Below are 25,754 nucleotides of genomic sequence, written 5' to 3'. Positions count from 1 at the left end.
GCATCCACTCAGTGGCTTTGGCCAGGGCAGAGTGGGCATGGGGCGAGGTAGAGGAGCTTTCCAGGAGGAAGAGATAAGTATAGAGGCCTCCAGTCAGAAGGTGCCACAGGGTATCGGACGCATGCATCCACCCTGCATTTACGAAGCTCAGCTGCGCCAGGAGCCTTGCTACAACCAGGAAAGATTGGGAACAAGCAGGCAAAGCCCTCGTCCTCCTGGAGGTCATGTGCTCTGAGAGGAGACAGTCAATACCTAAGGTCATTTCCGATGACAAGAAGAGCCTAGAAGAAAATAGACCAGGATGCAGGCACCACTGTGACCAGGGAAGTGACTGTAAGGGAGGGGGAGGTGACACAAGCCCAGAATGGCAAGGTCCTGTCTCCTCTCCCGCCCACAAGGGCTTCTTGCCTCTCATGACCAGGGCTGTACCTGTCATTGTCACCAAGATTCCCCGGATGCTGAGGACAATGCCTTCCGTTTCTGTCTGAGATGTTCAGAGATATTAGAACGCCCCCCCCCCCCCAGGTCTCCAAACCAGGGTGCACAGCAATGCAGGAGAGGGGAGCAAGTGAGGCAGCCCCCATCCCCTCCAGGAAGGAGCTCGTAGAACCCAGGCATCAGGCTGCCCAGTGGAGCCTTGGTGACAAGGGCCCTTTGTGCCCCCCTCCCCCGGGGACAGGGAGGAGCTGGGCCCTGGAGGCAGGCAGTCCCTGGCACCCACGGGGGTGGGGGAGCGGGAAGGAGGAGCCGGCAAGTGGGGGCCTAGACCCTGGGAGGCCAGGGGACTGTAAGCAGGCGTGAGGAGCACAGGGTACAGACAAGGAGCATCCTGGTGAGTACACAGCAGCCAAGAGGGGTTGGGGGCAGGGTGGGAGCAGAGGGCCATGACTGAGAGGGTGAAGTGGGGGCAAGGTGAGGATGGTCGCTGCGAACTGCCACTAATTTAGGACTGGAGGGTGTTCCTGGGGAGTTTGGAATGAGCGGGGACCATGGCAGGACAGTGACGGGGCTTTGGGAAGAAACTACAGGGAGAGCAAGAAGGGCCCTCCTCAGCACCCCTAGCCAGGGAGGTTCTGCTGCCCTGGGGCTTCCAAGTTTGGGGCAGATGTGGTGGGAATGGCCTGGTGTGGGAGGGAAGAGCTGATTAGGTACCTGCATCCTGCCCTCTGGGAGGGGGTAAGGCAGTGGGCTTTGAGTGAGCAAGTTCCAGCTCCTGGGGCACAACAAGGGGTGTGTGTGTGTGTGTGTGTGTGTGTGTGTGTGTGTACGTGTGTGTGTGTGTGTGTGTGTGTGTGTGTGTGTGTACCATCCTGGATGGGTTTGAATTTACATAAATGTTTGTCAACCTTCTTTTCATTATACCCCCACCAAAAAATGTTTAGACCTGCTTTTCCTAAAGCCCACTGCCCCTGTGAATTTCACTACTACAGCTGTGCCGGGCATGCTTATGGCCCTGGAGAGTCACAATCACTGCCATCGTCTGCCTGGGTCCACCAGTATGTGTCTGGGCAGGTCTGTCCTAGCTACACGTCAGCTGTGTGTCTTTGTGAGCACGGCACGCAGGCAGGTCCATGTGCATGCCTGAACGAGGTGCCAATGTCAGTGCAGATGTGCTTCTGTGACCGTGTGTGCCAACACAGTCTGCGGGCACAGGGGTCTCAGTGCCTGTTCACACTTAGGTCCTGAGCAGGTGTCCACATGAGTGTCTATGGTACAAGCCTGCTCCTCTGGCTGGGTCTAGATCTATCATATTTCACAGCAGCATTTGCATGTGTCTGGCTGTGTATGCTTCTGTGTCTGTGGGAAGAGGGTTGTGAAGGCCTGGAAAGGCAGCCACTTGGAGACCCTGTCTCCAACTCAGAGGGGACCTACAGAGCAGCGAGAAGGGTCTCCTGACCTCCCAACCCCTGGTCCTTCCTGGCCCCACATAGAGCTGAGCACCCCTGTCCCTGTCTTCTCTCACCCCACCTACCCCAGGAGTCCCCCGAGATGCAGCACCCTCCCCATGAGGGAACAGGGCTCTTTTGTGCTGGGCACTGGCCTCTGCTGAGGGTGGGGAAAGCAGGGGCTGTCTGTGGGGTGGGAGCGGGCGGCAGGAATTCACACGGCATGTTGGGAATGCTGATGCTGTGAAACCCAGTCATTGATGGCACTGAGTCTCTGCCTACCACCCCCAGGGCTCCCCCCACTCACCTCATCCCCTCCCCCCCACAAGGCTCTGTCGCTCCCTTTCCTTCCCCACAGTTCTCCACGGCAGTTTGGTGGGGTGGGGGGTGACCCTGTGTAGAGTAGCTGCGAGGCTGTGTGGGAGGGGCCTGAGCATCCAGGGGCAGGCAGCCTTACAACAGGCAGCAGCTCACAGCACATGCTGAGCTCCTGCCCCCTCGCTCCTGTCTGTCTCCTATTCCAGGCTGGCAGGCTGACATCTTCAAGTGGGTCCAGAAGACATCCCCAACTCAGGGAGACTGAGGTGAGGGGCAGGGTTCCTTCTCCGGGCTCCCCCTTCTTCCTGCCGCTGGTCCAGCGTGGCTCTGTCATTACTTCCTGAGGGTCTCAGGGGCACCAGGTGCTGGAGATCACTGTCAGCATCTTACACCACGTAGAGACGGGACAGTTGGGGGCTAAGTCTGCACCCCTGGAGCCGGGCAGATAGGGCTGTCCTAGTTGATGCTTGCCAGCTGTGTGGCATGGACAGGTTGCTCAACCTCTCTGGAACTCAGTTGTAAAAGGAGGGTAACAATTGCCCCTGCCTCAAAGAGAGTGAATGAGTTAGTACAGCAGATCAAGCTCTGAGGACCGGTACCTGGTCAACGCCATAGAAATGTTTGTAATATAAATATTAATAGCAGCAGCGCCTACGTCTGAACAACCCCCCTCCTGATGCCTTATTAGAAAGCCCCTTCCCCTGACCCTTCACCCCTGCCATGCCTTCTCCAGCTGTCATCACACGCTGCACAAAATGATATTCCTCACAGCACTGCCCCTGTTTTGGATCATGATTGCAGGTAATGCTGGGAAGGGGGTTGCTGGGATTCTGGGGCCTTGGCCCCACGCAGGCTGGGCTTGTGTCTGTGGGTCCCCGGATGAGAATGGGAGCAGGTGATTCGGTCAGGACATGTCCCTTGGCCTCAGCAGCCCTACTCACCCACAGCCTCTCGAGGGGGTCACTGGGGTGCCTGGATGCCCTCGTCCATCTCGGCCTTCGAGGGCACATGCGTCTCCATCCCCTGCCGCTTTGACTTCCCTGACGAGCTGCGGCCTGCCGTTGTGCATGGCGTCTGGTACTTCAACAGCCCCTACCCGAAGAACTACCCCCCCGTGGTCTTCAAGTCACGCACCCAAGTCGTCCACGAGAGCTTCCAGGGCCGCAGCCGCCTCCTGGGGGACCTGGGCCTGCGCAACTGCACCCTCCTGCTCAGCAACCTCAGCCCCGAGCTTGGCGGCAAGTACTACTTCCGCGGGGACCTCGGGGGCTACAACCAGTACACTTTCTCGGAGCACAGCGTCCTGGACATCATCAGTGAGTCCCCGGGGTGCACAGCAGGGGGCAGGGGCCTCCCTGGGGCAGGCAGGGGTAGCAGGAAGTCCTCCCAGCACAGACCCAGGGGCTTGTTAAGCTGGGAGGTGCAAAGCCGCTGCCCACACGGACCAGGCAGAGGACAGAAATGAGTGAAGCGGGGCCCCAAGCAGTCTCATGGCCCTCAAAGAGAAGGTGGGGGGAGGATAGGGCTAAGGTCTCTTGATTGCTGCATTCGCTGGGCAACTGTGGGAAAGTTACTTAACTTCTTTGAGCCTTGGCTTCCTCTTCTGCAGTGGGGGCGGGGGCAGCATGTGAGCTCAGTGAGTGATGCTTGTCAAGTGCTCAGAGACGTGCTGGCACGTGGCACCAGTTCTGCTGGCCGCTCTGGGGAGAATGCAGAGCCTTTGCTGCTTGGCAGTTTGAATTTGAAAAAGAAACCAGAATTGTGTATTTCCTATGATCTCCTAATTCCTAAACATTAGCTGCTGGTTTAGATAGATATTTAAATTCCTAAATGTAGGCCCCATAAAATGCAGTTCTGGGCCAGATTGGACCATCAGAGCAGGACCCACTGCTGGACTTCAGACATTCCTACTGCCAAGTGCCTGAGAAGCCTGCCTGCCTAGAGCTCTTAGGCTCAGGCTCCCCAGCAGTGAGTCTGTAAGAAGAGCTGGATGACAGGCCTGATGCAGAGAGAGACCCCCCTCTCCATGCATGCCCCCCCACACATGGAAGTAAATCAAGTCAAACACTGGGAGGAGACAGGCTTCTTTAGGAATATGTTGTAGTGTCCTGGCACAGGTGATCAAGCCAGGGTGACAGGGTTTGAAGCTCAGTGTTACCGCTGTGGCCTCAGTCTCCGCAATGCAGAAGGAGTGAAGTAGTTACCTGCCTGCTAGCGCCTGGAAGGCAAATACAACGCTGTGAAGGACTCAGACCAGCACATTGTTGTTCCTTTACTATCACACGTGGTTGGCTCTGTGAGGGCTCTGGGTGAAGGGAATCAGGCAGACAGAACATTTCAGGGAATTCTGTATCCAAGGGGAGGGAACCAGGTATCAGGATTGGAGCTGGTCAAGTGGGGATGTCTGCTTCCTCTATCCTCCTTCTCCCTGCCCATGCAGACACCCCCAACATTGTGGTCCCCCTGGAAGTGGTGGCAGGCACGGAAGTGGAGGTCAGCTGCTTGGTGCCTGACAACTGCCCGGAGCTGCGCCCGGAGCTGAGCTGGCTGGGCCACGACGGCCTGGGGGAGCCGGCTGTACTGGGCCGGCTGCGCGAGGACGAGGGCACGTGGGTGCAGGTGTCACTGCTGCACTTCGTGCCCACCAGGGAGGCCAATGGCCTTCGGCTGGGCTGCCAGGCCTCCTTCCCCAACACCACCCTGCAGTTCGAGGGCTACGCCAGTCTGGACGTCAAGTGTAAGCCCGGGTGCCATTGGGGGTGGGGGTGGGGGTGGGGGTGGGGCCTGTGGCACCGGCCTGCTGATCCCACTGTGTCCTTGGCCTCAGACCCCCCTGTGATTGTGGAGATGAACTCCTCCGTGGAGGCCATCGAGGGGTCCCACGTCGGCCTGCTCTGCGGGGCAGACAGCAACCCGCTGCCGCTGCTGACCTGGATGCGGGACGGCACGGTGCTTCGGGAGGCCGTGGCCGAGAGCCTGTTCCTTGAGCTGGATGAAGTGACCCCCGGGGAGGACGGCGTCTACGCCTGCCTGGCAGAGAACGCCTATGGCCAGGACAACCGCACCGTGGAGCTCAGCGTCATGTGTGAGTGGCCGCCCTGAGGACTCGCCTGGCACTGGCCTGCAGAGTGGGGACTGGGGCAAAGGGGCCCTGCCCGGGGGGGGGGGGGGGGCGCGTGGGGCCATCAGGAACAGAACTGTGGTTGAGGAAAGATGGAGAGGAGGCTTGTGGGTCTAGGCATTCATTCATTCCTTCATTCTTTGCACAATCATCTAGTGAACAGCTACTCTGCACCACTCTCATGCCTAGGACAGGAGCAGAAGACAGATGTGGTCCCTGTCACCCAGGAAAGCTGGTTTTATTCCATTTCTGGGACAGCCTGGATGATCCGGGAATAGATCGGGGACTGGCCCTAGGAATCTAAATTTTAGATGAGTCCCATTGCAGTTCTAATGGGAGGGTAGTGGGGATCCCAGGCCTGACCCAGCCCATTGTGTGCACCTGTACTTATGGAGCCCCAGAGCAGGGGGCTAATCAGACAGGATTCTTAGCTATGAACCCAGGAGAGGTCATTCACTCATTTTTCATTCACAAATACTGATTGAGGCAAAATGCCAGGGCTGTGGATAATAATAATGACAGCTACAGCCAACGTTTACTCAGCAGTTTCTGACTACTTTACACAAATGCTCTTCCCCCAGGCATCCCAGAGGCTGGCTCCTCCCACCTCCTCCTACTCTCACTGAAGCCTGCCCTCACCATCCTAGTTAAAATAGTAACCACCCTAACTTCCCATCCCTCCCTTTATTTTTCTCCAAAGCACTTATCCCAAATTTGCCAATGATTATTTTATTTACTGACATGGCCACTACCCACACGGGCAGGGATCTTCCTCCACCTCGTTCAGGCTGGAGCAGTGCCTGTGACTTGAGTTCTCAGTTACTGCTGTGGAATTAGAACTGTCATTAAGCCCATTTTTCAGATAAGAAAAAATGAGGCCACAGAGGTTAAGTAAGACATAGGTCCACACACAGCTGGAAAGAGCAGGCCGGATTGAGACACAGGCATTCTGGCTGCAGAGCCCCTGTTTTGTAAACAGGACAGCCAGGCCTGGGCTCCCAAGCCATCCTGAGCTGCTGTGCTTGGGTTGGGGTGTATGGGTCACATTTGGGGGTAGAAGTTGGCTGACTGAAGAGGTACCTCCTGCATCTGACCATCACCCCCTGCTCTGCCCCCCCAGACGCACCCAGGAAGCCAACAGTGAACGTGACAGTGGTGGCTGTGGAGGGGGAGACGGTCTCCATCTTGTGCTCCACAGAGAGCAACCCAGATCCTATTCTCACCATCTTCAAAGAGAAGCAGATCCTGGCTACAGTCATCTACGAGAGCGAGCTGCAGGTGGAGCTGCCGGCTGTCACGCCTGAGGACGATGGAGAGTACTGGTGTGTGGCCGAGAACCAGTATGGCCAGAGGGCCACCGCCTTCAACCTCTCCGTGGAGTGTGAGTATGCCCCCTCCCCCCATCCCACTGAGAGGTGGCTTGACTTGTGTCTCCCCTCCACCTGAAGTAGATGGTTCTGGAGGGACATCTGGGTAACTGGGGGTACCCACATATCCCAACCGAGAGTTAGTGTTGCACCAGCAGGTAAGGATGGGGAAGGCAGGAAAGTGGAATCCACAGCAAGAAAGTGCCAGTCCCACCTGAGAACACTTGTCTCCACATCCTGGAGTTTAACCAGGGAGACCTGGGTCCCGTGACCATGCCCCTTTAACTAAAATAGTAACCATGACATCTAACCCTTGTGGAGCATCCCTATGTACCGGCATTGTTGGAAGCTTCATCCTTATGACATCCCTATGAGGGGGTTCCATCACTGCCCTTGGCTTCTAGAGAAAGGAGCCGAGGCCCAGAGACGTTATGCCACTTGCCGAAGGTCACACAACTAGGAAATGGCAGAATTTTGGGATTGGAATCCAGGCAGTTTGGTTCCACTCTTCCGTAGCTCCCAAAGCTTACATCATCCTGCATTATCACATCAGAATACACTCAGGGGTCTAGCAGTGGTTATGTGCAAATTGCTGTGAGGCTCTGTGAGAGGCGGGGAATGGCACCAAGAAGACACAAGCTTATAACAGACATAAGCCAGAGAGATGAGCTGGACGCACAGACAAAGCTAACTGCCTTGGAAATGAAACTCAGTGTTCCACTGCCAGCTGGGCCTCTCCAGCAGCCTCTCTATGGATAGCACCACTAACACACTGACACCCACTGGCCACCATTCTGGGTTGTTGCTCCCAAGTCAGAGTTTTGACCCCCTCTCCTTCAGCAACTCTCTCTGGAATGTCACCTCCATACTTCCATTTCTCCTGCCTCCTCCTCAGCTCTGACCTGATCTCTGGTGCTAGTCTCCAACCTTCCCTACTTTCAACCTCAATTACTTCACTTACAATGGTTCCCACCACACAAGTCTGCCAGAAGATGCTGAGCACAGTCCATATGTGATATTCTGCATGTATGGTGATAATCAATACATTGTAGCTATAGCTCATTCCCGGAGTGCCATCTTCCAGGGCAATGCCACAGCCATCCACTCCTTTGCTGACCTTTCATCTCTGGCCACATTCCCTTCAGTCTCTGATGACTCACAGCACCCAGTGTGGTCACCATGGATGGGCTTTGTGGCACTGTCTTCTCCATGTGTGTCCTTTGGGCCCAGATTCCCTCTTCTGATGTATCCTCTTTTCTGTCACACCTCAAGCCAGTGGTCCTTAAGTTTAAGAGTCAGAACCTACTGAACATACACACGACACCATCTCATGTACATTGTCAGTCAACCTCCACCCCCCCTGCATAGTAAGAGTAATTGCAGCAAATGGCCATCAAAGGCCTATTCTGGGTCATGATTCCATCCAAGGTGTGGCTTTGCTGGGTCCTCCTGGTGGCCTGTGAAGCAGGTGTATGTTATCATTAGTCCTTAACTAAGTACAATGAAGGTCAGAATTCCCCCATGCTCAGACAGCTAGGAAGGATGGTCAGAGCCAAGATTCTCCTGGACTCCTGTCTGCCCCAGCTATTAAACCTTGGCTGCTTCACCTCCCCTTCACCTCCCTTGGGTGCGGGTCTTAGCACCCAAGGACTCACTTAGCCTTGATTAAAAACAAATACATCAAAAGAAAGAAATGTAGAGAAGCAACAAACATCTCCCTACCTCCCACCCCCCCGCTAAGCTCCTTGGGCATCTCCAAGGCCTGTGTCACAGTGCTTTCCCTCTAGGAGTGCAGCTTCAGTCCTAAAGTCTATGTCCCCCAGCACCTGGCTTAGTGCCCACTGACAATGGTGGGCACCCAGTCTGGGCAGGGCTCCCAGCCTTACCTGCCCACCCCAGAGCCCAGCATGGCTTGGAGATTGCAGGAGGCTCTCACCCTTACAGAGTGTTTGCAATATGCAAGCAACAAGTCTGAGCTTTTTGCCTGTATTGGCAATTTTATTCTCACAACAATGTGATTGGGAGAGGGGACTGTTGTTCTTTACCCCAAACCAGTTTAAGAGGAGAAAACTGAAATGTTACTGGTACCAAGTAGCCGAGAGCTGAATCACCTGGGTCTGTATGCCAGCTCTTTGTCTTACTGTACCATCTCAGACAACAGACTTCACCTTTACTGAGCCTAAATCATTTCCTCTGAAAAAATGAGTGTGATAAGAGTATCTTACTCCAAAGTTGAGTATGAAGCTATGAAAATGATGGTGATCTCCCACAGCATCTGACACTTCCTGTATGTTCCATAAGTCGGCCTCGTTGGCTCCCACTCATCTTCCAGGCTGGATGTCCTCTCTGCATTCTGAAGCCAAGGCTTTGCTCACATGCTCCCTCTGCTGGAACGGTTCTATTTTTCTAATCGATGTTAATTGTCTTTACGGCCCAGCCATGTGCCTATCTTCAGAGTTCCTGTAGGCCCTGTGAGTTAAGGACCATTACCCCTGTTTGCATAAATGAGAACTCCATCTTGGAGGCCCAAGGATGCTGAGGGCCTGATTGAGAACACCAGCCAGTAGATGGCCACTTGGGATTTGTCTAGGGTCAATTGGGGTGTCCCAGTTGCCTGCAAAGCTTTGAAAATGCTAAGCACATGCAGGCTGGGTGCCAGCATTCCCACAGCATCTCAGGCAGACGTGGTCATGGTGTAGTCTTGAACGAAAGATTTTCTTAATTTAATTGTTTCTGTTTGTCAATATTGGTTTGTTTTGTAGTGCATTAATTTGTTAACACTATAGCAAGCATGGTGTATGCTGCCTAAGCAGAATTGGGGGTATTCAACTTTTGATTTACTAGACTTAGATATGTGTACGCATTGAGGTTTTGATTAGAATCATCTTTATTATGTATACATCTGGTCACATGACTCCCTGGCCCGTCACTGTCACCTGCATGTCCTTGAGTTCTGGTCAGAACTGAGAACCAGAACTCAGGCTATGGTAAGCAGAAGGGAATGCTCAACTCTCCAGGAGGAAATGAGAATATAATTTTAAAAAGCAGCATTCAAATTTCAATGATAATTTCATATTTTGGAAAATGAAAGAAAATCATCATACCTGTACTATTTTTTTAAAAATAAAATGGCAGTACTGCAAAGCTCAACAGAAATTTGGGTGGAGGGTGGTGCTGAGTTCGAGTGGCACTGAGACTCTCGTGAGGGAGGGCCAGAATGCAAGGGGGCTCCGCAACGTCAGCAGGGCCATCTGCAGGACGGCCTGAAAGGGGAGCGGCAGAGTGCAATAGGCCACCCCATCCATACGCCTTCCCGGAGCTCTGCCACAGGAGAGACATGATGTAAGTGTGGGCCACCAAGCGAGACAGAATAAGAGTCCGTCTTGGTGGCAAAGAGAGACAAGCCGTATCAATAGGTAACCCGGGTAGGAATGAGTGCTGGGCAGGAGACTGAGCGGGACCGAGTGACGCAGTGAAGCGAGGTGGTAAAGGAGAGGATCCTAGTGGTCTGAGTAGAACCTTCATGGAGCGAAGAAGTGAGTTGGGAAGGTGCCTCAGGGAGTGTTCCAGGCTGAGGGAGAACCAAATACCTGGTGGGAAACAGCTCCACGAACGCGAGAAACGCGGGAGGCTGGTGTGACGGGAAGGAACAAGCCTTGCAGGGTAACACACAGAGGTCAGAGTACGGCTCGGTCCTGCGGGGTCTCGCAGACCAAGGCGAATAAATTGGATTGTATTCTAAGTGACACAGAGCAGTTGGAGGATAGGTTTGAGCAGGGAGCACCGTGATGTGATTTAAGTTTTGCGAGGCGGGCAGAGTTAGGCCTGTAAAGGGACGGTGTGGAGAGGAAAACACAGCTCGCCTCGATGACGGCTGTGCGGGCTCTGGGCCCTCAGCCAGGGAGTCCTGGCTCCAGCCCTCTCAGTCCGACTTTGCCCCTGCAGTTGCTCCTGTGATCCTCTTGGAGTCCCACTGTGCAGCGGCCCGCGACACGGTGCAGTGCCTGTGCGTGGTGAAGTCCAACCCGGAGCCCTCGGTGGCCTTCGAGCTGCCCTCGCGCAACGTGACCGTGAACGAGACGGAGCGGGAGTTTGTGTACTCGGAGCGCAGCGGCCTCCTGCTCACCAGCATTCTCACGCTGCGGGGACAGGCCCAGGCCCCGCCCCGGGTCATCTGCACCTCCCGCAACCTCTACGGCACCAAGAGCCTGGAGCTGCCCTTCCAGGGAGCCCGTGAGTGGCGGGGTCTGGGGCTGGGAGCCACAGGGACAGAGGGGGCTCCTCCTGGATCCTGGCTCCTCTCCCCAAGGCTGACTGACCATCAGCCACAGCCTGGGTCAGGCCACGCAGGTGGGTCATCTGGTAAAGCGGTCCCTCTGGACAGGAAGGAGAGGCCGCGCCGAGTTTGCCTAGGCTGTCCTGGGCCGTGCCAGGCCCTCCAGGCTAATCAGTCAGGGAAGGATATTTTTCACTATCGTTAATGTCCCAGTCTGTCTCCCAAGAACCCAGGCGTGCTCACTCCCACCAGCAGTCTGAGGGCCCCTGGGTTTTCTCTGTCCTCAGACCGCCTGATGTGGGCTAAGATTGGGCCCGTGGGAGCCGTGGTTGCCTTTGCCATCCTGATTGCCATTGTCTGCTACATTACCCAGACGCGCAGAAAGTGAGTGCCCCACTGGGGCCGACCTGGGGGAGGGGAGAGACGGCCGGTGGGGAGGGAGGCTGTGGGCTAGGCAGGGGAGGGCAGCCCTGTGTAGGTGGGAAGGTGTGTTCTGCTCTGAAGATGCTCCACTGGATGGAGGAGAAAGGAGTCCTGCTTCCGTGAGCCACTACAGGTCAGCCTGTGCCAGTGCCTGAGCCAAGACTTTCCACCAGTCATCTCCTGTTGCTGCTCCCGCCCTCGTGCCCTCCCAGAGGTGTGATGGGGAAGCCAGCTTCCCCTGGCTTGCAGCTAGGTCACAGGTGGTTCCAGAAGTGCCAGTGACCACACACATCTGTGGCAACACAAATGCTCCCCAGCCCAAACCACACCCCCCTGCCACCGCTGTGCTGCTGCTTTCTTCCTCGTGGCTCTACTGAAAATGAGTTAATCTCCCTGCTCCATATCTTGGCAGCAGGAGGGACAGACAGACCCAGAGCAAATGAAGAGAACCCAGAGAAGCCAGGCGGGGTCCTGAACAGCGGTGGAGACCAGGGGCCACACGCAGGGGAGGGGTGGACAGTGGTGGACAGGAAGGGCTGGCCATTGAAGAGCCCTCTGCCCCACCTTAGAGAGATGGGTGGGATCAACTCGGGTCCCTTGGGCCAAATTGCTAAGGTAGATGAGGGTCTAGAGAGGGAGGGGGAGGGAGACCTGGGAGTCCCACTGGGGCTCGCATTTCCTGCCCAACAGAAAGAACGTGACAGAGAGCCCCAGCTTCTCCGCAGGGGGCAATCCCCCAGTCCTGTTCAGCAGTGACTTCCGCATCTCGGGGGCACCGGAGAAGGTGAGGGCCGGAACCCTGCGGCTCCAGGCTAGTTGGAGACCCTAAATGTCGGGACACTGGGGTCCTGGGAGAGGCCTGGGAGGCCAAGGGGTGGAGGGGAGGTCATGCTCCTTAGGAGGGACAAAGAGGAAGTGTGGAGGGCTGGCTTGGACCTAGGCTGGGAGGGGAGCTGAGGCAGAGACTGTGAAGGGGACTATGGGACTCAGGCCCAAGGGAAGCCCTGAGGTAGGTCTATGACCGCATTTCCTTCTCCAATAGTCCAGAGTGGTCTCTACCCTGGAATGAGCGCCCAGGAGGTAGGTTCTGGGGGCCTCCGTGTGCCTGCTCTGGGCCCTCGGTGGGCCTTGGGGCTGTCATGCATATGTGTAGTCCAAGATGGTCCCTGGTTAAGTCTGCCCTGCCCAGCACTCCTAGCCTTGTTTATCCTGTCCCACTGCTACTCCCTGCTGTCTGTCTGTCTGTCTGTCTGTCTTTGGCTGTTCTATGTGTCTGTCCAAAGGCTTATGTGTGTGTATGGGGGGGAGGGTGGATGGGAGGTAGAAAGCATGAAGCGGAAGCCAAAGCCACACCTACAGGATCACCAAGATTGAGGGGGGACATGTACAAACATTTGGAAAAGTGAAATCTGACTAGGTAGCTTTACTCTGGGAAGATGTTATGGATTGAATTGTGTGCCCCCCAAATGCCTATGTTGAAGAAGTTTTCCTGAAGACATTGAATTTGTAGGCAACTTTCAGGCTAAGCGATGAGGAGGGTGGTGTGAGGGGGGATTGGCATGGGAAAAGGTTCTGGAGTGGGACGTGGGACTGTGGGGCTGGCTGGGCTGAGAAAAGAGGTTCACATGGGGCTCTGTGACTCACCTGGAAGTATGGGGTGCTAGCGACTCCAGCCTTTGCATCTGGAAAAGGTGGAACGGGACCCTTCTAATGCGTTGGTTCCCTTCATAGAGTGAGAGGCGCCTGGGATCTGAGAGGAGGCTTCTGGGCCTTCGGGGGCAGCACCCAGAGCTGGACCTGAGCTTTTCTCACTCGGACCTGGGAAAACGACCCACCAAGGACAGCTACACCCTGACAGAGGAGCTGGCCGAATATGCTGAGATCCGCGTCAAGTGAGGGAGTTGGCCGAGGGCTCCCTTCTGCCCCAAAGTACTGGGGGTCGAGGCAGGAAAGGGAGGGAACAGGCGACAGCAAGGCCCCAGGGGTCTGGCCCCCCATCCTTCCCAGCTGCCCCTACCCTGCCAGCACCACATCCTCACAGTGTGGCTCTCCTCTAACCTCCTTTAACCTCATCTGTCTGGAGGGGAGTTTTGTCTGTGTGTTATTTATTGCTATCCCCTGCCTGGTCTCCTCCCCTGCACCTGGCCCCGGGGTATACTGAAGGGACATGGAATAAATGCCCCAAAGCCAAATGCCTGTCTAGAGCCTGATGATTTCTGACCTGTCCCTGCAGGAGACTTCCATCCCCCTCCTTTCCCACTGCTGGGCCCTAAGTGTGGGCAAGGCCCAGGGATTCTAGCCCTGAGCCCAGGCCAACCACCATTAAGTTGCTCCCACTCTGAGCTGTGGGCTGGATCTGGCTCACAACATGCTTTATTTGACTTCTGGTTAATTTCACATAACTACCCTCATTCCAGCCTCCGCCACAGTCAGAGCAACTGACAGTGTTACGCTTGTACTTGACCCCCACAGCTGTGACTCACTGGAAGAGAAGGGTTAGGGGCTCCCTGTTTGCCACAGCTCCCACCTTTTCCTGTTGTCCCACACCTGGCTGGCTTCCCTCACTCACTGACGTGCCTCTTGTGCCCTGAAGGTCAGGGGAGACCCCAGGCCTTTTCATGAGCCTGTGTTGGTTTGACTGCCATCCTTCACGTTCATGCTTCCCTCAGCCATTTCAGTCTTCAAACTTTACTCCATTTGCTTCAAGAAACATTGTTTAGGTCCCAGCTGTGCGTTGAACCCATTCAGGAGGCTCAGGCTGTCCTGGGAAGGGACTCCCAGGACAACCCTGTATAGATGAAAACACTGAGGCTGGGAGAAGCTAGATGATTCTTCCAGGGTCCTGGGGCCAGTAAATGATGTGGCCAGGCTCTTGACCCGATTCTTTTTTCTAAAAAACCTGTCAAGAATTTAAAGAAGGCCAGTCCCTGAGTGGCATCCTCACAGGAGATTTACTAGCCACACCTCCTGACTTCCCAGGGGAAAGTCAACTTCCCTGTTGAGGTTGTAAATTTGTCAGCTGGCTGTGGACAACCCGGGCCTGTGGTCCAGACTCTCTTGGAAGACTCTTGAGATGGTTTGGGTAGACACATGGAAAGACTGCATTGGGTGGCTCTAGGGCGGGCCATTTCCCCCAAATAGCACTACTGACCTTGTGCAGAGCCCTCCCTTCACATGGCTCTGTTTCTGCCTGATGAATGCTGCTGATCTCACCCTGCCTCACCACAAACGTCCACAGGTCCCTGGAAGGTGGCAGGTGGCCTTGGTGTATCCTGAGACTTTTGCTGAGTGGCCTCAGACCCAGCACTGGTGCCGAATTTGAATCTGTATGAATCTGGTGAACACCCCTTGCCCCTACCTGGTCACTCACTGAGAACCTACTTCATGCAACTTGGGTACTTCCCAGAGGCTTTTTCATGACCGAGCTTAACAGCCAGCCAGCAGGAGGAGATGAATCTAGGATTTCAGGTGTCTAGGGTGCTTTGCTGACCAGCTTGATGCTAATGGAAGCTGGTCTTGTTATGTAGGTTGGCCCCACCCATGTGCACCCTGGTCAAGTAGGGGCAGCCACAAACTGTGGATTGCATTGCATCTCTAAACAGGTAGCCCAGGGACGTTCACAAAAAGGATCTGACATTGAACTACACCCGAATCCCTCCCAAGAGGCCTCAGAAGCAACACACCTGGTGGCAGAATTCAGACCACATCAGAGTATGACCCAATTACCTCTACAACCAGCACATCAAAAGAGAGATGTTGGCAGGCACCAGGGCTGCTGGGATGAATTCTGTTATGTGGGGTCAGCCCTTTCACAGCTGCTCGTACACTGTGGTAGGGTCAATCCTCATAGTCAGCTGGGCTCAACTACAACCAGAGGCTCACATAATCCTCTCAAGTTTCCTAGAGCACGTAGTGCAGGTGATCAGTGAGATTCCACCACCAAGCCCAGAAAACACCTACTACATAAGGCCACCATGCCAAGACTGGGAACATAGCAGCTCTATCTAATATACAGAAACAAATACTGAGAGGCAGCCAAATTGAGAGACAAAGAAATATACTCCAAATGTAAAAACAAGAGAAATCCCCAGAAAAAGAACTAAATGAAATGGAAGCAAGCAATTTAACTGATATAGCTTTCAAAACAATAATTATAATAATGCTCAAGAAACTTAGGGTAAGAATAGATAAACTCAGTGAGAACTTATACAAAGAGATAGTAACCATAAAAGAGGACATCTTCACTAATAATAGAGGAATATGCAAATTGTCCAGGACACCACCAGAGTAATAGTAATGACTGAACAGCAGGCTGCGTGGGGCTACCAGTCTGGCAGGGGGGGCAGATGGGGGCAACCAGGAGGGCAGTGGGGGGGTGAGGGCAGCGAGGGGCAACCGGGCTGGCAGGAGGGGGCAGTTTAAGGGACTTCTAGGACAATACCAAGCATAACAACATCATATCATAAACTACCAGAAGGAGAAAAGAGAGTGAACAAGGGGCTGAGAACCTAGTTGAATAAATAAATGACTGAGAACTAAGAGGATCCAAGATGGCTGCTTGGGTAGACACCTAACCGCAGCAGCACACAACAATTTCAATGGAATACAACTAAAATGTAGAGTGGACATCGCCCAGAGCTACAGGTAGTTAACTGACTGAAAATTCTACAACAAGAAGGAAAGAGAAAACCAGAAGGAAAATCAGAGGAGCTGAAAAAAAGCCTAAGGTACGGAGACATGCTGCGCGCTCGCACGCACGCACGCACGCACGCACTCGCGCGCGGAGAGGTCGCAGCCGGAGAGCAGGAGAGGACTGGGTGCTGCCTGGTGTTCCCTAGCAGGAAGGAAATAAAACCCCCAGCCTGGGCTGAACCCCCGGAACCGGCAGCGCTGAGCCCCAGTTATGGGCCAGACCCTGGGGACCCAGGCTCCGGTGGGGGAGACGAGGCTGTGAGGCGGAATCCCAAGCGAGCAGCAAAAAGCAGGGCCCCCGGAGTCGCGCGCACATTGTGCGCAGAGGACTGAATGTTGACTCTGATGCTGGATTACCCTAGCGTGAAGAAACAAAGCCTCCGGTGGCGCTGAACCTCAGTCCGGACTGCTCTGAACCCCAGTCCTGGACCAGACCCTGGGGACCCAGGCTCGGGCAGGGGGAGACGGGGCTGTGAGGCAGAATCCCAGGGGAGTGGCGAAAAGCGGAGCCCCCAGAGTCGCGCGCACTGCGCCCAGAGGACAGTCTGTTGACTCTGATTCTAGACTCCCCTAGCGGGAAGGAGAAAAAAAAAAAAAGCTCCAGACTGGAGGAATGCGACAGGGAGCAGGAGCCCCTGCCGGACACCAGCCAGCGGGGCGCCGGCAGGGAGCCGGGTGATGGGGCCCCCAGGAGGGGGTGCCCCTGAGCCATCGACCTCTGAGCGCGGGCAATGGAGCCAAGGCGGGGGGCTGCTTCCTGGGGGGCGCCGACCCCAGCGACAGACTGGAGCAGCGCAGGAGCCCGCGGAGAACAAAGGGGTGCCACAGGCCAACCTGCTGAGCTCCCAGGACAAGGAGGAAGAAACCAAAGTTCTCAATGTGAAGAAATCAAGTGAGAGCAAAAGATAGTAAAATTACTTAAGAAAGAATACAAAGAAGATCTTGAAAAGTCAAAGACTAAGTCAGAACTCAACTCACCAGCCAACATTGCAACATAAATGCGTTTAAAAAAAAAAAATAAATAAAAGGACAGAATGTTGAAACAGTGGCGGCTAGGGGCTAGAGTGCCCAGGCACAAAGCAATGGCAACCAGGCCCGGAGCAGCAACGGCCAGGCCCCAGAGCAGCAGCAGCCAGAACCAGAGCAACAACAGCCAGCACTGGAGCAGCCAGACCTGGGGCAGTGACAGCCAGGCCTGAGGCGGAGGCAGCCAAGCCCAGGGTGGCCAGTCCAGGAACACCCAGACCCGAAGTGGCCGGGCCCGGAGAAGTCTGGCCCAGAGCAGCCGGGTTGGGAGCAGCCAGGTCCAGAACAGCAGTAGCCAAGCCTGGAGCATCCAGGCTGGGAGCGGCCAGACTTGGAGCGGCCGGGCCCGGGGCAGCCGGGCCCAGAGCAGCCGGGTCTGGTGTGGCCAGGCCCGGAGCAGCGGCTGCCAGGCTGGGAGCGGCCAGGCCCGGAGCAGCGGCTGCCAGGCTGGGAGCGGCCAGACCCGGAGCAGCCGGGTCTGGTGCGGCCAGGCCCAGAGCAGCAGCTGCCAGGCTGGCCAGGCCCGGAGCAGCCGGGTCTGGTACAGCCAGGCCCGGAGCAGCAGCAGCCAGGTCCAGAGCAACTAGGTCAAGAGCGGTGGTGACCAGACCTGGAGCAGCTGGTTGTGGAACGAACCAGAGCAACAGAGGCCAGGCCCGGAGCAGCCAGGCCCGGAACAGCTCGCTCCTCACCTGCCCCTGCCCCACGGCTGCCTCTCAGACATGGCTTGAAACTTTTGTGGGAACTTGAGGGTCTGCTGAATCAAGAGATGAAGGCTTAGATCTGGATGTGTTGAGTTAGTATAGGGCTGGGGTGTTGATCTTTGAGTGCCTTGGGTGGGGCCTGGATGAGGCTGGTTGACCTATTTGGAAATGTCTTTTGTGTGAAGTGTATCATTGGGCATGTGGTGGTATTATCGATATGAGAAAATGCTAAGTAACTGATTTACTATCTGAAAAGGGATTTACTATCGGGGAAAGGGAGGGAGGAAGAGACTGAACATAAACTGCACCTATGAATGAGGACAATGGGGGATGGGGAGGGGGCAGAGGGTGGGGTGGAAACCTGGTGGAGGGGGGAAGAAATGAGGAACCTTTGTAACAATATGAATAATAAAGATTGATTTATAATGAATAAATAAATAAATAAATGAATAACTGAAAACTTTCCTAACCTGGTAAAGGAAAACCCTCACACAAGTCCAGGAATCACAGAAAACCCCAAACAACCTGAACCCAAAGAGGTCCACACCAAGACACATCATAATTAAAATAGCAAAGACTAAAGACAAAGAGAAAATCTAAAAACAGACAGCTACCTGCAAGGGAGCTCCCATAAGAACATCAGTTCATTTCTCAACAGGAGCATTTCATGCCAGAAGTGATTGGCACAAAATATTCAAAGTGATGAAAGCAGGGACCTACAACCAAAATTACTTTACCCAGCAAAGCTTTCATTTAGATTTGAAGGACTAAAGAGCTTCCTACACAAGAAAAAGCTAAAGGAGTTCGTTACCACCAAACCAGTTTTTTTGTTTTGTTTTGTTTTGTTTTTAAAGAAAGAGACATTTTATTAGCATTGTTAAGGCAATGCATTAAATGAAGAAATCCTCAGTACACAGCCCACTCGAACTGCAGAGCAGATAAATCAGAGAGTGAAACTAATTATTGTACACAAGTGCAGACACAGGATCACCCTGAACCTCAAACAGAAGATTGAAAGTCACTTTACAAAAATAAATAAATAAATAAATAAATAAATAAATAAATAAATAAAGTAAATAAAAATAACACCCATTTTTCTATTTAAAAAAATGCCAGTTCTTGAGTGGCAGAACTTTAATGCTCAGCTGTGCAGCCTGTGGGGGCCAGGCCTGACTTGGCTTCTAAAGCTTAATTTAAGCACTGCAGAGTTTCCTCTTTTGAAGTGCTTCTGTTTTAAACTTTTCTTTCTGTTCTAATTTATGAACTGTGTCAGTCTAACAGTTAGCCAGTCTTCATCAGTTGTTAAGAGTAAAGGCCACAGAACCTCCCTTTGTAAGTTCATTTCTGATCTAGAATGAAAAGAAACTAAATACCAGAACCTTACAAAGTCAGGCAGTGGAGCAGCACCCATTTAGAAAAGCACTATCCCTCTCCCCCCCTTAAAGTTCTACTTTGGTAAATATTAACATTTAACCAGTTAGCAACATATTTAACCCCGTTAGCAAAAGTAACACTGTCACTGCAAGAATTACTCTTGTGCTTAGTAAATGTTGCAAGATGAACTTCACGTTGGATAAAGCAGATCTGAAATCAGTTTGTAATAAAGTGTGCCTCCCTCAACGTCAGCCTATGTGAATGGGAAATGAACAGAGCCCTGCAGCTTCTGCTGGTCTGCAGCCGGGCTAAATCCTCTGGTAGCCGGCCTGGCTCCTCTTCTGCCAATGAGATAAGCGATGAGGACGATGAGGACCAGCCATGCCAGGGCCCTGCCCTCGGTGATGGGGATGGGCATGCTATTCTCATCCAGCTGACATTCTTCCACAGACCCAAACTTGCCATCTTCTACCTGGGAAGCCTGGACCCACACCTTGAAAATGTTGACAGGAAAGGCCTTTGTGACCCAATTGTGCTCCTCGGTGTTGTTACATTTTATAGGAATTTAATTTGTAGGAATTCCCTATCATGGCCTTGAAAGTGGGGTCTTTGGCATTAGAAAGTCATGTGCAACTGGATTTCTTGCAGGGAAAAAACCACAAACAAACAAACAAACAAACAAACAAAAAAAAAACAGCTAGAACTCACACTCATTCCAAACTGGAAGACTAGGAAAGTGATGGTCTCACTCTGGAGGTCAAGTGTCACCAGCTGGGTAGTGCAGCTCCCACCGACACTGGTGTTACCCGGGTTAATGCTGAGTACTCTGGTCACAGTCCTGTCATCCTTCTTGTAGGTGACATTCAGCTGCAGCCCATGCTGGCAAGCAGACAGGTTTCATTGGTGCCACTCACGTTGTACTTGTGCACCGAGGGGCTCTCAGGCACTGGGGACGGAGAAGAGTGGGGAGGGGGTGGTGAAGGGCGGGGAGGGGATGATGAGATGTTGGCGATATTGCTGAGGAAGGTCCATCTTGCACACAGCATGTCTCTTCCTTGCTGAAGCTATCATTCGAAAGGTATGCCTGGATGGTGACAGTGACACTATTCATGTGGACATGGTTACTGCTCATACATATGTATTTTTTATTTATGTCTGACATGATGTCAGTTATGAATTTTACAGTTTTGACTCTCTGGAAGCTTGCATTGGAGAAAATCTGTGTGTCTTACAAGTTATAAAACAAAACACATCATCTGGACACTGTAACATGTAGCATTTCTTGCGAAGTTGAGGGTCAGTGTATGTCCTTTTCCAAAAGCAATCATGAGACTGAGGTTAGAAGCATTCTCTTTATCACAGTAGTTGCTGTTTAATGCTTCTGCATTAGGTGAAAGGTCGAAGGACACATTCTTAGAGCCACTCTTGGTATTAGAGTTGGTCAAGAAGTCAGCAGAGAAGTTGGCCATTATACAAGCTGTCCCGTTGCCATCTTTCACCACAAACAACACTGCTGATGCACCACACAAGGCCTGTGAGTAACAGCAGGAACAGTGGCTGCCACCAGGGGTCGCCATGGGCACCAGGGCCACCAGAATGGGAACCTGGAGGAGTTGGGTAGTTGGGCCACTGGAGAGTAAGTGCTGGGAAAGAGCTGAGGGCCATCGTGAGAGCAGCAGGTCCTGTGGTCAAGAGCACCACAAAACCAGTTTTATTAGAAACTAGAGGCCTAGTGCACAAAATTAATGCATGGGAGTAGGGTGGGGAAAGGAGAGATTCCTCAGCCCGGCCTGCACCCTCTCGCAATCCAGGACCCCTTGGGGGATGTCTGATTGCTGGCAGTTGGCCATCCCTCTCACAATCCGGGATTGCTGTCTCTTAACTGCTTGCCTGCCTGCTTGCCTGATTGCCCCCTGCCTGCCTGATTGTCCCTGGCTGCTCTGCTTGCCTGCCTCATCACCTCTAACTGCTCACCTGCCTGTCTGATTGTCCCAAACCACCTCTGCTTCGGAACCTGACATGGCAACTTCATCTGGAGGATGTCCAGCTATCTAATCTAATTAGCATATTACGCTTTTATTATAGATACAAGTTCCTAAAGGGACTTCTTTAGGAAGAAGAAAAGAGGGAAAAAATAGAGAGACATAGTTATAAAAAAAACAAAATTACAATAAATACACACCTATCAGTAGTCACTTTATTTTTTTTAAATTTATTTTTAATATATTTTATTGATTTTGTACAGAGAGGAAGGGAGAGAGATAGAGAGTTAGAAACATCGACGAGAGAGAGTCATCGATCAGCTGCCTCTTGCACACCCCCTCCTGGGGATATGCCCGCAACCAAGGTACATGCCCTTGACCAGAATCGAAACACAGGTCCCTTCAATTCCCAAGCCAACGTTCTATCCATTGAGCCAAACCAGCTTTGGCATCAGTAGCCACTTTAATTGTAAATGGATTAAATGCTCCAATCAAAAGACATAGGGTAGCTACATGGATAAGAAAACAAGACCCATATATATGATGTCTACAAGAGACTCACCTCAAAATGAAAGATACACACAGACTGAAAGTAAAGGGATGGAAAAATATATTTTATGCGAATGGGAGCAAAAAAGAAGCCAGGGTATCAATATTTACAACAGACAATGTAGACTTTAAAACAAAGGCTATAATAAGAGACAAAGAAAGACATTACATAATGATAAAAGGATCAATACATTAAGAATATAGAACCCTTGTAAACATTTATATGCACCTAACCAAGGAGCACCTCCATATACAAAGCAGAAGGGAGAGTAATAAAATAATAGTAGGGGATTTTAACACCTCACTGATATCAATGGATAGATCATCCACACAAAAAATTAACAAGGAAATAGCAGCCTTAAATGACACACTAGACCACATGGATTTAATTGATATTTTCAGAATATTTCTCCCCAAAGTGACAGAATATCCATCCTTTTCAAATGCATATGGAACGCTTTCAGGAATAGACCACATGTTAGAATACAAAACAAGTCTCAATAAATTAAAGAAGATTGAATTCATATCAAGCAACTTCTCCAATCACAATGGTATTAAACTAGAAATAATTTACAAGCAAAAAACCTAAAAAACACAAAACATGCAGAGGCTAAAGCACATGTTACTAAACAATGAATGAACTAACAATTGATCAAGGACAAAATCAAAATATACCTGAGACAAATGAAAGCACAATAACCCCAAATCTGTGGAACACAACGAAAGCAGTCCTTAGAGGGAAAGTCATAACATTATAGGTCTCCCTAAGAAGCAAGAAAAACTCAAATAAACAATCTAAATTTATACCTATAGGAACTAGAAAAAGAACAACAAGCAAAGTTCAAAGTGAGTAGAAGGAAGGAAATGATAAAGATCAGAGTGGAAATAAATAAAAAATAGTCTAACAAAAACAATATAAAAGATCAGAAAAACCAAGAGCTGGTCCTTTAAAAAGATAAACAAGATAAATAAATCTTTAAGCAGACTCATCAATAAACAAAAAGAGAGAACTCAAACAAATAAAACTGATGTGAAAAGGAGAAGTAACTGGTACCACAAAAATAAAAATTATTATAAGAAAACCAGAGGCCTGGGTGCACGAATTCACGCATGGGATGTGTGTGTGGGGGGAATCCTTTGGCCTGGTCTGTGGGGATTGGGCTAAAATCAGCTCTGCAACATCCCCCAAAGGGTCCTGATTTCAAGAGGGTGGTTCTCCAGTGATGCACTCCCTTCTCTCTGGTTCCTGGTACATCACCCAGAACCAAGAACTGCAGCTGCCAAGTTACTGCAGTTCGGCAACTCCTGTGTTGAGTGTCTCCCTCCTGGTGGTCAGTGCATGTCATAGCTACCAGTTGGATGGTCAAATAGTTGTTGGGTCAGCCGGTCACTTAAGCTTTTAAATATATACTAGTGATCTGTTCCAGGAATATTCCTGCAAGACTTCAGGTGGGCTTCCCTCCTGCCACTGTCACCTTTCCCTCACCCCCTCTCCCACTGCTGCGGGTGAGGCGGGCAGGATGGGTGGGGCGGTTGAGAAGGGCAGGGTGGGGCAGTCACCACCGCCATAGAAGGTAACTGTGGGAGGATATGAGACCTTCAAGGGGCTTAGCGAGACTTTCAAGGATCTTAGTGAGAATGACAAAGACATGGAAAAGAACTAGTCAGAAATTAAGCATACACTGACATAAATAAACAATAATTTACAGTGATTCAACAGTAGAGTAGAGGATTCTGAGAATCAAATAGATGATTTGAAATACAAAAAAGCAAAAAGCATGCTATTAGAAGAGCAAAAAGAAAAAAATAATCCAAAAATATGAAGGTAGTGTAAGGAGCCTCTGGGATAACTTCAAGTGTACCAATATTTGTATTATGGGGATGTTAGAAAGAGAAGAGAAAGATATTGAAAACCTATTTGAAGAAATAATGACAGAAAACTTCCCCTACCTGGTGAAAGAAATAGACTTATAAACCCAGGAAGTGGTGGGGTTCTTTTCCCAGCCTTACAAAGAGTTCAACATTTTGGAGAAAGGGGCTGCGAGTAGATGATTAAAGGAATCTGGAGACGAAAGATAATTTTGAAAGGCACAGGGGGTCAGAAAATCTTAAGCTAAAGGGAGCTAAAGCCTCTCCCTTCACCAAGGACCCATGCTTTTATTCAACATGATTTATCCTAAGGCAAGGTGGAAATATACACTTCAAAGGGCATGGTATCAAAGGGTAGAGTACAGAAGCATTATCAGTTTGGGGAATAACTACAGCCTCTCCCATGGACATTCCCCCTGTGTACCCCTCCCCCATTAGACGGGACCAGGATTAGGACCAGCATTGGAACTGACTGGGTGCAAGCCTGCAGCTATTTCTCTGTCACTGATGCACCAGTATCACCCTAGGACGGTGTGCAGAGACCATAGCAGTGAGCCTACCAAGAGGTGGCAGCAGCAGGCACAGCAGGGCTGGGATGAGCAGGAGTGGCGGGGCAGCCGCCTGGGCTTGGGATCCTCCCCAGAGGCCTGCTGCTTCACAAACTACTACATCCCTTGGGGCAGTGGTCGGCAAACTCATTAGTCAACAGAGCCAAATATCAACAGGACAACTATTGAAATTTCTTTTGAGAGCAAATTTTTTAAACTTAAACTTCTTCTAATGGCACTTCTTCAAAATAGACTTGCCCAGGCCATGGTATTTTGTGGAAGAGCCAAGCTGAAGGGGCCAAAGAGCCGCATGTAGCTCTCGAGCTACAGTTTGCAGACCACGGCCTTGGGGGATGTCAGACTGCTGGTGTAGGTCAGTTCCCCACAGGCCGGGCTGAGGGACCCCATCAGTGCATGATTAATGGAATAAGAGAATCACTATTTTGCAATCATCATGGTAACAGTTGGTTCAAGCCAAACTCTTCAATAGATTCTAAAAACTAAGGTGTGAAGATTTGAAGAGTAGGCTTTCTGCACAGTTCACAATATTCCCCTGTAAATTACAGATTTCCTTATACAGACAAACTTTACAATGGAAAAACCTGACAAACACCTTCTTTCACAAGTGATTTTAAAAAATATATATATTTTATTGATTTTTTACAGAGTGGAAGGGAGAGGGAATAGAGAGCTAGAATTATCGATGAGAGAGAAACATCAACCAGCTGCCTCCTGAATGTACATGCTCCCAACCGGAATCCAACCTGGGACCCTTCATTCCGCAGACTGATGTTCTATCCACTGAGCCAAACCGGTTTCGGCACAAGTGATTTTTACCACCCCTTAAAATGGAACAAAACCAACATGTGTCTCCCTACATGGTGCACTAAGGAAGACATAAATGACACTGCTGTGGTCATCCTTCCAAAGCACATAATCTGTACCCGATCTTTAACAAACATCAGACAGACCCAACTGAGGGACAAGTGACAAAACTATGGGCTTGGACTCTTTAAACATGGCAGTGTTGTGGAAAACAGAGAAAAGCTGAAGAACTCTTGTGGATTGAAGAGATTTTTGAAACACGAAAGCTAAATGCAATGCATAATCTGGAATTGGATTCTGGGTAAAGGGGAGGAAGAGAGCGAGAAAGGGGAAAACTAAAAGGGATATTGTTGGGTTAATTGATAAAATTTGAGTGCCAACTGTGGTTTAGCTAATGGCATTAGATGTCTTGATTTTAATCCTATCATCGATACTTAAGAGAATATCCTTGGTATTAAGAAATGCAGACTGAAATCTTTAGGGATAAAGGAGCATGATGTTTACAACTTAAATGGTTGGGGAGGGGTGTGCATGTATGTATATTATGTGGGGTGGCATAAAAGTAGGTTTACAGTTGTTTGTATGGAAAATCTATAATAATAAAAGCATAATATGCAAATCAACCGAAGGGCTGAAAAGCAGAAGGACCATCAAGACAACTGTGCTATGACATGCACTGGCGCCAGGCCAGCCAAGGCGGGTGCCCTGCGATTTGGTGGGGGGAGGGGAGGCTCCATGCCCCAAAGGAGGCCCAGGCCACCCTCTGCAGGGCAATGAATGGGGAGGAGGGGGAG

At 51.4% G+C, this 25,754-nt stretch overlaps 1 protein-coding gene, 1 long non-coding RNA gene and 1 pseudogene across 5 annotated transcripts; 1 reads left to right on the top strand and 2 right to left on the bottom strand.

Moving 5' to 3' along the window:
- Positions 1-745: 745 nt before the first annotated feature.
- MAG (myelin associated glycoprotein) lies at positions 746-13,583 on the top strand. Of its 4 annotated transcripts, XM_045582550.1 has the most exons (11): positions 746-832; positions 2,938-3,005; positions 3,152-3,520; positions 4,645-4,941; positions 5,032-5,289; positions 6,446-6,706; positions 10,638-10,925; positions 11,256-11,352; positions 12,082-12,175; positions 12,434-12,471; positions 13,123-13,261. In XM_045582550.1, exons 2-10 carry the CDS (start codon positions 2,960-2,962, stop codon positions 12,458-12,460), a joined length of 1,737 nt encoding a protein of 578 aa, XP_045438506.1. In that variant the 5' UTR covers positions 746-832; positions 2,938-2,959; the 3' UTR covers positions 12,461-12,471; positions 13,123-13,261. The 4 variants fall into 4 exon arrangements, with proteins under 4 accessions (XP_045438506.1, XP_036297456.1, XP_045438507.1 ...); XM_036441563.2 differs by lacking the exon at positions 12,434-12,471 and having other exon boundaries at positions 13,123-13,583; XM_045582549.1 differs by lacking the exons at positions 746-832; positions 12,434-12,471 and adding an exon at positions 2,368-2,470 and having other exon boundaries at positions 13,123-13,583.
- Positions 3,911-19,400, bottom strand: LOC123652468. Its single transcript, XR_006741822.1, has 4 exons — positions 18,947-19,400; positions 15,110-15,117; positions 14,482-14,490; positions 3,911-3,922 (listed from the first exon to the last, which is right to left on the bottom strand). It is a non-coding gene; the product is annotated as an uncharacterized LOC123652468 (long non-coding RNA).
- A 64-nt stretch (positions 19,401-19,464) lies between these two features.
- LOC118720854 lies at positions 19,465-20,852 on the bottom strand (annotated as a pseudogene).
- Between the last annotated feature and the right edge of the window lie 4,902 nt (positions 20,853-25,754).

The sequence above is a fragment of the Pipistrellus kuhlii genome, unplaced genomic scaffold (assembly GCF_014108245.1).
Source record: "Pipistrellus kuhlii isolate mPipKuh1 unplaced genomic scaffold, mPipKuh1.p scaffold_m20_p_17, whole genome shotgun sequence".
In the NCBI taxonomy this organism is placed as follows: Eukaryota; Metazoa; Chordata; class Mammalia; order Chiroptera; family Vespertilionidae; genus Pipistrellus; species Pipistrellus kuhlii.
The sequence above is the reverse complement of the archived record's forward strand: the minus strand, read 5'-3'. Positions and strand labels throughout refer to the sequence as shown.

Coding starts and splice junctions, on each gene's coding strand:
- MAG (XM_036441563.2), top strand. CDS start 2,960: ATGATATTCCTCACAGCACTGCCCCTGTTTTGGATCATGATTGCAG. Junction 3,006..3,151: donor GTTTTGGATCATGATTGCAG/GTAATGCTGGGA, acceptor ACTCACCCACAG/CCTCTCGAGGGGGTCACTGG. Junction 10,926..11,255: donor GCTGCCCTTCCAGGGAGCCC/GTGAGTGGCGGG, acceptor CTCTGTCCTCAG/ACCGCCTGATGTGGGCTAAG.